The sequence below is a fragment of the Lethenteron reissneri genome, chromosome 15 (assembly GCF_015708825.2).
Source record: "Lethenteron reissneri isolate LAM-NWPU_2019-01 chromosome 15, ASM1570882v1, whole genome shotgun sequence".
In the NCBI taxonomy this organism is placed as follows: domain Eukaryota; kingdom Metazoa; phylum Chordata; class Hyperoartia; order Petromyzontiformes; family Petromyzontidae; genus Lethenteron; species Lethenteron reissneri.
The window spans coordinates 10,767,811-10,780,076 of record NC_083793.1 but is presented as its reverse complement, the minus strand read 5'-3'; the positions used below and the strand labels follow the sequence as shown (position 1 = coordinate 10,780,076).

Sequence of the window (12,266 nt, the reverse complement as noted above, 5' to 3'; positions counted from 1 at the left end):
ACCACTCACGGGCAGGGAGATTCACAACATCAGTGCGGTGATCCACCAACCCTCGCTGCTGCCTCCACAGTGCTGGGTTACAGGCCACGTGAGCAGCCACTACCAGCTCCCTTGCTGCGCTTACACATGTCAGTTACTGCACTTAAATCACCCTCGTAATAGGAGAGGGCTTTCCACAACACCCGGCCGGGTGTATAATGATTTTTTCTAAACTTTGCTTTTATAATTCTAACCTTATTCTCATACATTTTATATTTTACTGCTGCATGTGCTCGATGCTGCTCGTGTTGCGATGCTATTTTAGCGGCAATTAGTATTACCGTTGTTACTTCCATAACATACATACACGTCCATGTATCTCCCATACCTCCCCCCTTTCCCTGTTCACAACCCCCCCAATATATTTAGCCAGTGGCCACCACTGCTTGCTTGTGTATACACCACCTGTGCATGCCACCTTTATTGCCCCCGTGCCTAAAGCTATATGGAACCATAAATTCCCACACAACTCTTCCAATACACAATTCTGCCCGCGGCAAGAGTTTATTGGCGATGCGCAGGGCGCCAGAAATCGCCAGCAATCTCTGGCTGCCAAGGATTTTCTGACCTCCCCCAGAATGTTTAGAACCTGGTCGTGGGGACCATGTTACGACGGTCAATCCAGCCGTGCATGGCGCTGCACCGTGACTGTCCGAACCCCGGTCCTTGCGACCCCGCTACGTTTGCAATGCCAATTGCGTTATTCCGCGTCGCACGAGCCTGATGATTGCTAAACGCGTCCCGCGTGAAGGAGTGCTGACAGAAATTGAGAGACAGCCCTTGTGTGCGTGCAAGTGTGGGTCCCACGCGATCTAAAGAAAACCGATTCAAATTCAGCTAACGACCGCGCGCGCGCGTGTGTGTGCGTGCCTGTGTTACAAGTAGTGTAGCGGTGAGCGTGCTGCGCTACTAACCTGGCGACACGGGTTGGATTCCCGCTCATGGCCAACACCTCCGTTAGGTCGACTCAGCCTCAAATGAGTACCTGGTGCGGTGTATGAACATCGCCACTTTTGGAGACGAAGGTGCTGGCCACCCTCCCCGCGTGTGCCATGCCGGCCTTGAAAGATGCCTGCTAACAGCACTTGCCCAAGCAGTTTGTTAAGGCTATATGAGGGATCTTTGTCTTTGCGTCACACGTGACACAGAGAATACTGATTTTAATTACAGTAGAGATTATGTGCGTTTAGCTGTCCATGTGGGCCCCATATAAACTAAACCATTTTTTTTAATTTAGCAGGTAAGGCCCACTGAGATATTCGCTTATTTTTCAGAAGCAACCTGACCGCAAATGATAGCTCAACAAATTGGCTTATCACATGGAAATGTAGAGCAGCCAAATACGCTAAACGCATGTTTTTAAATTTGGAGGGAAAACCCGAAGTCCCGGAGAAAAACCCATGCAACTACGGGGAGAACATGCAAAATATACAGCAGTCTTCAGAGTCGGGATCGAACCTACAAACCCACGACCTCCTGTATACCAGGCAAGGTAGTTAGCATGATGTAGTAAGCACCCTCAATTTGATTCGGTGGTGTATAGATCAATCATCAGGCTTGCACAACACGTAATGACAACTTGCAGTTGAATTGACAATACTGGTAAATGTAGAAAGATGGATCACAGTCGGGCAAATCACTGAAAAAAACATTTTTGTTGCTTAAAGGAAAATCCAGAATTCATGCAGGCTGCTTGAACTTTCACAGAGTCTGCCTGAACACACCGCACGGAATATTTGCATGTCCCCAAAAGCAGCGTGACCCATTTCAGAGCGCACAGAGTGTACAGGGCTTCCAGACAGAGCGTGCACGCGGAAGAATTGACGACTTCCACCGTGAATTGCGACAACGAAAGTGCAGCAGTGCTCAGATGTCTTGGTACGATACGACACAATATCCATTATCACAATATGCCAACTGTCGCAATATCAGATTCCGATTCCTCTGTAACAACATTTCACATTTTTATTTAAATTCACAGAGCCTGCCTCATAGCTATTCGCACGGACTTCTTGATCATCTATGCAGACTATCACCAAATATCCGGGCATTTTTGCATGATTATTAAATTGTCCCTAAACAGCTTGACACATTTCAGAGTGTACAAACGTAATGTACAGAGAGTCTGCACACACAGAGCACGCTCAGAGTGTACAGGCAGAATGACGGGCAACTTCCCACCCTGCGTTTGTAGAATACAGCGGTTGCTGGATGTCTCTGACATGAGTTCTGATGTGCTCCGAGGAGGCCCATTGGCTCTACGCACTGCGAGCGATCGGGTCGCCGTTATAACGGCCGCATGGCGAGATATCGGACCGGTGCCCTCTGCGTCGCAAGTCCAGCGTGCTGACCGTCCACAACGTGGCAGCGTCCGATACTGCCACGTGTCGTCGTGCCCTCGTACTGCCAGATCGCAAGGAAGCCATTGCTAGCAGCACCCGGCGAGCGCGGGGAGCAGAAGGGAAAAAAATATATATATTCCAGGAGCATTCATCATCACCGTCTGCCCAGGTGGCCATGACCCATTTTCCTCCACGTTCCCGCTGCGCTTTGGGGGGAATTCCCTTCCTCCATCCACAACTGCCCACACACGCTCGCCGGAGACAGTGTGTTCCTTGGCCCCAATGCCCTGGGTTTATTAAAGACTGGTCCGCTGTTACAGGGGTTTTAAAATAAATATATATAAGCTGTCAATTAAACGATAATGGAATTACAGATTGAAATACAGAATCTGACAGTCACATAAAATCTAATCTAAATTCTTTTGGTAATTTCCTCCAAAATTTTATCCTGATTCTACTCTCGGCAACATATCACGAGCCGAAAAATCCATTCGTGTAACTCGCACAGCGAGTGCAATCCGTTGTGTCCGAGAATGACCCGCGGAAGCAGATACCACAGAGCTACCCCTAGGATCCCTTCAAGTGACCTCTGGTCCACACAGTAGAGGGCAGCACTTTCCCACTCGCTCTGTGTGTGGTAGCAACGTTCGTCGCATGGCAGTCAAACTGAGATTTTAACTCGCCCGAGCTGGAATTCAACCAATTTAAGTGCAGTACCAAATTGTATGCGTTGTTATTCTTACGTTCAGTCATTGGTGACCGAGCTGAGACTATCAGCTCTCTACACTTAAGAACCTGGCTTAATCACTGGCGGCTGCCTGCATTCAAACTCAGGGTCACAGCGGTGTCGGCTCAGCGCTCTGACCCCACGAGCCACTTCCGAAAAATCACATAAATTAACGCACGTGTCATTTTCACGGTTATGGTTGATAAAAAAAAATCTGGTGCAATACACACAACAACGATAGTGTTTTTGCAATTCTGTCACTGTGGATTGTTTGCGATAATAAATATGTATAAACGTCTATGCCACCCATCATCATTATCACCAGCCAATCCACTGCTGCTGCACGAAAGCTGCAATCTCTCACGGTCCTCCAAGGCAATACTCGACCCAGGACCTGCACACATTTCTCCCGCTCCATCTCCGCGGCGGACACGCTCTCATGCGTGCCCCTTTCCTGGCCTGCCGCCGCTCCATCGTAAAGTCTTGACCGTCTTTTCTCGCGACGTGTACTGCCCAAGCCCACTTGTGCTAGCGGTTGGAACGATATCGTTAACCCGCGCGTACATTCTCATGATCTGTGCGTTTCTCTCTCTATCTCCCGGTGCCATTCCAAGTCCACGACGTATCTCATATGCCCGTGTGACAGTCTTGTAATTCCGTTCCCGTGGAATTGCCCGCAGACATATACAGGAGGCTGGTGCACGCACATAAATAAAGCCCACATAATTGCCATGACTAATGTGCCTGGATAGTGGTCTTGTTATACCGTTACCATAGAATTGCCCATATACTGTACATGCGTATGTACGTATGTTGAACTTCTTTCGCACCGTACGTAACCAACCGTGTTAATCGGAGGTGCAGACAAAGTGTACAACAACAACATGAATTGTCGTGAGTTCTATATATCTATTTTTTTAAATAGAAGCTCGTGCAATATAAAATGTAACCATGATTTGATTTAGCTAACAAAAAAAATAACCACAATGATTCTGATATTTGCCGAAACATCCCAAATGCTGAACGGTTACCTGCAAATTGCTCGATTGGGATTACGTGCGTGGCAACATTGCCACCCTCCTGACAAAACTTGGCGGGCTCCTCTTGGGACTTGCCGAGGCTCTCCTGAGTAAAACGACAATAATCATAATTGTATGTTCGAACGCATCGGTGCAGAGCTGGATGTGAGGCGTGCTGATGTGGACTTTTGTTCGGCAGTGGAGCTGCGCCTGAGTCGAGGGTAGAATCCTCAAGACCCGCATCTCTCTACTCTGAGGATAGCTCAGGCAGGGGTCTGCAAGCTGCGATTCGTAGCTCTTTGGCCTCACCCCTCGTGGCTCTTTCGCTGACCCTCTCACGGGCAGCCGTTTTTTAAAAGTCATAAACAAATGAAATCCTAAACATCATTTAACGCAGAGATAATAAGCAATGTATTACATCTGACATGGAGTGGGTCACTGTGGGATGTCTTGGTGGCGATGAAATGTACAACAGTCAAACTGCGTTGTTAATGAATACCTAAGGGTGACAAACACTGATTAGGCACAGTTTATTCCATCGCCTATTTTGTGTTTTTTAAAGTCAGAATGTGTGTCGTTATCTCCTGTACACCTGCTGCTGCTACTGCTGTGTGTTGTGTACAAGTGGCTCTCTCTGCGTGTAAAGCGGCTCTCGAACTATTTGGGTCAAAGACAAAAAATGTTTATCTTCGTCTTTGAAAGGTTGTCCAACCCTGCTATAGATGGAAAGTAAATATGTACTTACACTCATTGTTTAGAATGTTCTAACTTTTTGTTGTTGTTGTCGAGTGTTAACGCGATTGGCGCCGACGCCTGTAAACAAATATAAAATTGACTTAACGACGCGCGTCTCTTCCCCCCTGTCAGAATAATTAGCCACGTCACAAATACTCTTACTTGACATTCCTATTTGTCACCGGCTGAGGTGACTTTGGTGTTTGCGCCATCACGCCAACGTGACCAAAGACCACATGCACACACCGTTAGCCCGATTTTATCTTTATTCCTACATCAAACCACACACACGCACGTTCAAGTGCTCAAGGGTTTGTTTTTCCCCTGCGTCATGAACCCTCGCGACGATAGTTCGATTCGGGCTTGTGGCTCAGGTGAGGGGCGAGTTAAACCTGAATAAACTCGCCCCGACCAGCCAGCGTGCGCAGGTATCGTTAAACAACCATCAAGCCTCGTGTCCGTTCATGGCCCGTAGAAGTAGATAGGGGCCGTCCATAAATGACGTCACGCGATTTTGGACGATTTTTTAGTCCCCCCCCCCCCACCCTAGTCACACGGCGTCACAAAAAGTCAGACCCCCCCTCAAATACGACGTCACAAAGCTCTGCCCCCCCCCCCAAATAAAACATGCTTCAAATCGCCTTAAACTATTGTCATTGTAGTGCGTATTTAATGTGGCGCTGCACTCTGATGTTGTAGGAGAAAACATTTATGAAAAAGTCTATTTAATGAAGTAGAACGTGTTGTCTATATTTATTTAAAGTTGCGCATTTTGATGTTACGTCACATTTCTCACCCCCCCCCCCTCGTCACACATTGTCACAAATGTCTGATCCCCCCCCCTAGGTGCGTGACGTCATTTATGGACGGCCCCATATCAGGAAACTACATCTGAGATCCCTTCAAGTGAGCTTTCTTCCACTCAGTAGGAGACAGCAGTTTCCCACCCTCTCTGCCACTTGAGAGCGACGTTCAATGCATGACGGTCAAACGAAAATATATATTTTTACAAAAAAATTTCAGACCTGGAATTGAGCTAAATTAAGTGTACACACATACTCTTTGGTTCTTTCGGTAAAGTCACAAGCGCTTGTGTTGCGCCAGAAACGTCGTGATTTATTTTATTTTATACCCACGTGACTTTACTGAAATAACCAAAGAGTATGTACACACATCTTTTTTTTACGTGATGAGGCTTTTTTTTCGTGGCCAATTCCATTCATAACGGTCAGCCTTCATGTGGAATGAGACCAGCACGCGTACGAGAACGCGTGATATCCAGCATCGCCATCTCCTCTCCACGCTACCTACAGCTGGCAAGTCCCTGGTGCAGGTCACCGGTGCAGGTCACCCGTCCAAATTTCCAACCAGGCCCAACTCCGCTCAGCGTCTGAGATCCGATAAGATCGGGCAAATTCAGGACCATTTCGTCTTCATCTCCGGTACAGTACGTTCGGCGCTTCACTGCAGCAGTCGACGGGGCTCTCTCGACAAATATTTCCGGATCTGGCACACATCCTGAAATCACCCTCACTCTGGCTGTGAATCACGTGCCCTTTCCACCAGCGGCCCACACAATATTGAACGAGACATTAAGCCTGGAGTATATACTATCAACCATAACCGATTCGCAACAGAGATGTCCTTCCCTCCACCTCCCTTCTATTCTCAACGAACCTCCCACATTTCGTGGCTGTGCTCGTGAGAGCAAGCGAGATGCAGAGCACGCGGTTTACGAACCTGCATTGCCAATGGAAACCACCAACAGACAACACGCAGAGCGACTTACGTCTGCACAGGTCGATACACGCACACGCGGCGTTTGAGCAAATCACCCGGAATCGCGCCCGGTATCGCTGTATTTCGTAAGCACACACAAACAAACGCGTGCCCAAACACGTTGACACAGGATGAACGCGAATTCCTGGGCCATGATCTATCCACTGCTGGATGGAGGCCTCCCCTAACCACCCCCGATGGCCCACGGTCTCGCGATGCGAGAATCCATCCACAGAGCTGCGCGCGATCTCATTTCGTCGCTCCGTCTCCGCGGTTTCCGTGGACGTCTTCTCGGGCATGTTCCATCCTTTGCCTGCCACTCCGTCGTTAGTCTCGACCGTTGGCCATCACCTCTGCCAAAGACGTTTTCTGCCCAAGTCGATGTTAAAAACCTTGGGCCCCCATTGTGGGCTCCCCTCCACAAAATAGCGGGGGGGGGGGGGGTGAGATCAGATGATTTAACACACTTAGAGAAGAGTTAGAAAGCTGACATTGGGCACACATGTAGTCGAGCTGAAGGAGGAGACGCACGTGAAGCACTTATCATGTTCTATCAACTGCTGGACACTCCGGACAGACTCACCTGCAGGACACGCTCACCTCCACCTTGGTGGCGGGCGCGCTGGCTTGCAGGGGGTCAAAGTCCCCGATGGAGGCCACTCCACTGCTCGCCCCTTTCTTGTTCTCTGCCATGTCCTCCTCTTCGCTGTGGAACTTGTTGCGAGAGGCGAGTGCCCGCGGAGGAGCGCCGAGGGTGGGGTGGGTCGGGTAGAGTTCAGTGGAGCGATTTACGGTGATCACTCAACCGCTGAGATGCGCGTCTGAGTCTCTGGGCATCCGTGCGATGCCTCTCTGTCCGCACGCGTGTCTGTCTGTCTGTCTGTGTACCTGCCTCTGTCCGACTCTCTCTCTCTACCCCCTGTCTCTGTCCGCACGCGTGTATGTCTGTGTGTGTACCTGCCTCTGTCCGACTCTCTCTCTCTTTCCCCTGTCTCTGTCTGCTCGTGTGCCTGCCAGTGAGTCGGGCTTTCAGTCGGGCGAGGCTATCTGTCGGTCTGGAGGTTTGTCACTCAGTGCGTCTGTGTACGTTTGTCTATCTGTCTGTTCGTTCGTCTGTTTCTCAGTGCTTGAGCTCGTGTGTCTCTCCGCCTGTGTGTGTCTGTAGTCTCTGTGTGTGTAGTCTGTGTGTGTGTCTCTGTAGTCTCTGTGTGTGTGTAGTCTCTGTGTGTATGTAGTCTGTGTGTGTAGTCTGTGTGTGTAGTCTGTGTGTGTCTCTGTAGTCTGTGTGTTTCTCTGTAGTCTGTGTGTGTGTCTCTGTAGTCTCTGTGTGTGTCTGTAGCCTGTGTGTGTGTCTCTGTAGTCTGTGTGTCTGTAGTCTGTGTGTCTCTGTAGTCTGTGTGCGTGTGTGTAGTCTGTGTGTCTGTAGTCACTGTGTGTGTGTAGTCTGTGTGTGTGTAGTCTGTGTGTGTGTCTTTAGTCTGTGTGTCTGTAGTCTGTGTGTGTGTAGTCTGTGTGTGTGTCTCTCCGCCCGTCTCCGTCTCCCCCGTCCGTCTGCAAGTCTCTCGGTCTCACTCTTCGTCCGCCGAACCTCCCGGTCTCGCTCTCCGCCGCGTGTGTGAGTGTGTGTGCGTCTCTCCCCCTCGCTATCTCCCAGACTGTCTGTCAGTCGTGGGCACGCCGCCTGCTCTCTTCCGGGCGCTGCCTCGCGCCGCTCACGAGCCAGGAGCGCGTGTGCTTCCCAGAGAGTGATGTCAGAGCCAGGCTCGGCACGCAGAGGCGGAAAAAGGAAGTCTCCAGCTATACCCACTGTGGTCACAGGCAGCACGGGGAAGAAGGAGGAGGAGGAGATGCTTTTGATTACAACAAAGAGCTTAATCACAATTAGGAGGAGCAGCATGCATCCTCGCCGACTGAGAGGGGCTGCTGGGTTGTTGTGAGCACAGGGGGGCGTTCTGCTCCGGTTCGTATCTCGCGTGCTCTGCCGTTCCAGAGGAGCTCGCTGAACAGCGCTTGTCCCGGAGAAGTCTCGGCACGAATCTACGGCTGGGAGGGATGGGTGGGTGGGGGGTGTTTGCCTTCTTGTAACCAATCCACTGCTGGATGAAGGCCTCCCCACGTCGCTTGTGTTTCCGTGAAGGGGGGTGTGAGACCACACAAGGGGAGATTGGTTGTCTTTATCTTTGGTGGCGGTGATGATGATGATGGAAGAGACTAGGGGCGGAGTATCACCGCGGAGACGGAGTGATGAAGCCAGCTCGTGTTGCAGATGGCGAGACGGATCGTGGACTCCTGTCGCTGCCATTTCATTGCCGGTCTTGCACGAGTGATATTTGGTCTCCGCGGACAGTGATGGATGGTGGTGGTGGCCTTCAATTCAGCAGTGGACAAATCATGGCTGATGATTATCATTTTTATTGATCATGATGACGAGGTTGGGGTGGGTGGGTAGGTGGAGGATGTATGATACTATGTAACACAATTTTTGTTCCTGGGTAGGAAGTGTTATTTCGTAATTGCTGATGCCCAAAAAGTATTGAAAATGGCTATTATTCCCCACAAACTTTTCTTTAGTGACCAGGACAGTGATATTTTTAAATGTACCTATTTTCAATGAGAAAACGGCCACATTTGTGTCTTTTTGTTCACATAAAGTAAAAAAAACAGCAACATATGAATCAAAATTAACATGTTTTTATACTAAAGTAATACAAAAATGACTACAAAAGATTTAGAAGTGAGTAGTTTTTCGAGATTGCTCCTCCCCACAGAGAACTCGGTCCGCTGTGGCCAGTCCCGCCTGTGGTAGTGCGCCTTGGTGTCTAAATATTGTTTTAGTATAAATACATGTTGATTTTGATTCATATGTTGTTTTTTCTGACTTTATGTGAACGAAAAGACACAAATTCGCCTGTTTTCTCATTGAAAATAGGTAAGTTTCAAAATATCACTGTCCTGGTCACAAAAGCAAAGTTTGTGGGGAATAATAGGCATAAACAATTTGTGGGGAATAATAGGCATAAACAATTAGGAAATAACACTTACTACCCAGGAACAAAAAAAATTGTTACACAGTGTTATTAATCTTCGGTGGCAAAGTTTATGTCACGAGGGAGTTGCAGATGAACTCAACACAACCACCCACGTGGTTAAACCGTGGGCGGTTGAATCGAGTGGGCATCGTGAGCCCGAGGGGTTAAAGGTCATTGCCAAGAGCAGGCGGGGTTTATCATCACAGTCGTGAGGGGGGGGGGGGCTCTATCCTGGAGGGGGGGGGGGGCTTTGACAATGCTGGGACCGGATGCGTGGGTTGCTCATGCGGTGGACGATTATCTGAAACGGTCCTGGACCTCCCCTAGGTCAACTCAGCCTAAAATGAGTACCTTGTGCGGCGTGTAAACTTGGGCACTAGGGAGACAAAGGCGGCCGGGCGTGGTGTGGGCCACCCACCCCCCCGTGTGTCGTGTTGGCTTAGATAGGTGCTCTAACAGCACTTGCCCTAAACAGGCCGTTAACATCCCTACAGTCTGTAAAGACTTTTCGGGGGATCTTTATCTTTTAGAAAGCCGATTCAAATTAACTAACCATACATACGCTGACGATACGCCTCCACATATGTCCCTCAACACACAGAAAAATCTGTATTTTTACACATCCCATCAGCTACATGGCCTTCTAGGGAGTGCATAATTTCAGCAACATTGAATCAATACAAGCAAAACCCTGTAACGGATTCGTCATTGAGTGTCTCATCAGCAGCCAGCCTTGCTTGACCTAATGCTAGTGACTTGCCAGATAGATTTAGGGAAGGACCTCTGTGTGTGAACGAATATCACACGTGACGTGGGGAGTGTCGATTCAAGCTAATGTCAACGTGGAGCGTGTTTTACCGATCATTCGGCGCGTGTAGCGTGCATTTTCATTATTTTGTATTTGAACGGAGAAATATTGGTCAATGTGAAACAAGGTGGGGACATCCTGAAGTTCTACATTCATCCGAGTCTCGTGCACTGGCGCAGACGTACGATGTTAATCGTCAGTGAACCGATGCGCCTCCCACGTGAAATGTTGACGCTAAAGCAATTAAGTAGATATTGAAAGTCGTAGAGTCGAACCGACACAACGCATCCTCAGCGAAGCCAAGCACCCTCCGTTTGATCGCGCACACACACAGAGCTTACACAATTATACACGGCGATCCGTTTATTTATATACCCCAGTGAATTCGAATACATATCCCCCTTCTCACCAGGCGATTGATTTAATATTGTGAAAGCAATTGCTCCATCTATCTAAATCAGCCCGAGCTTCTCGTAAATGACGCCACCTCATGAGTGTGTCCACCCCCACTCGGCACCCCCCCCCACCCTCCTCCCCACCGCCCCCCGTGAAAACAGACGCCGTTCCTCTATGCAGCGGCGAGCTCATCATGTATGCACAATATGTTGAACTTCTTTCGCACCGTACGTAGCCAACCGGACGCATCCTCCCCCATCCTCATCTTTCCTGACCCTTTGGTACACTTTTTTCGGTCACTTTCCATCATTTTCCTGGCATTTTCCCCGTTATTACTCTTATCTGTTCCCATCCACCGTTCCTTTTCTCCTTCCCATGCATTTCACCCTCAACTCTACTCACCTTTCTAGAAAAGTACAGATGGAAGGTTGAACCACGTGTCTGGAGAGCGTTAACGGATTGAATAATAAGTGAACAGAATTGAGATTGGTGGAGACACCAGGCTTTGGAGACATGGAGGCTTTGAAATCTAATGTTTTCTTTTTACTGTATTTTTTTCTATATACTGTATTTTCTGCCTTTAAATTTCAGAAGGGTATTTACACATTTACAAACAACCCCGTACTTTGCCCCCTGTAGAGGCATTTTTACACTGATTATTGTTTTATGTTTATTGGTGCTTTGCAAACGGTGATACAGCTTTTACTACCTGCTGAGCAATTGAAGCACAGGGGACAAATATTTTACCATTTATTTACTTTCCTATGACCAAATCACCCTCAACGCAACAGATTTCGTCAGATATCTGAAGCCACGCTGGGTTGAACCTGGTTAGTACATTGACGGTGTCAGGGTTTAATTGGCCACTGAATGATGTCCAGTTCGGGAGTAGGTGACACGTGACTGAGTAGCCACAGCCATAGCGAGAGGTCGACTGGATGCGGTGTGCTGGGTGAGAAACATTTTTGGGCCGCTGACTTGGATAGATGCAGGGCTGTCCAGGGGACGGGGGGACGGGGGGGGGGATGCGGGACCCCGGGCAACCCCCACCGTGTGAGCCCCTCGATGCCTTCAAACTCAACTGGAAGTATTACATCTGACATCGTGACGTTGAAGCGTGCCTCCACCCCCCCCCCAAGCGCGGGGCCCGGGGCAGTCGTCCAGATTCGCCGTACGCGAGGGACGGCTCGCGACGTATGCCATGGATGTAAGACTCTTGGTAATAGCAGGTGTTGCAGGCTTGGGCTTTGAGATGGCCAGCTGTACGGCGATAGATTATCTAATCTATCGGTGTGTAGATTCGAGTGTTATACTCTTCGTGTGCGTGGTGGGTGTTCTCCAGTTTCCTCTGAGACGAAGCCAATAACTCAATTTACGGAAGGGACAACAAGG

At 49.1% G+C, this 12,266-nt stretch overlaps 2 protein-coding genes across 2 annotated transcripts in view; both read right to left on the bottom strand.

Moving 5' to 3' along the window:
• The window catches only part of LOC133342701 (copine-8-like), a 71,402-nt gene extending 62,843 nt beyond the window's left edge, over positions 1-8,559 (bottom strand). The window contains 1 exon segment of the mRNA XM_061552033.1: positions 7,225-8,559. Within this exon segment, the coding sequence (XP_061408017.1) occupies positions 7,225-7,334 (110 nt within the window). The 5' untranslated portion in view covers positions 7,335-8,559.
• The window catches only part of COL7A1 (collagen type VII alpha 1 chain), a 274,004-nt gene that overhangs the window by 13,130 nt on the left and 248,608 nt on the right, over positions 1-12,266 (bottom strand). The gene's annotated exons all lie outside the window — the stretch shown is intronic.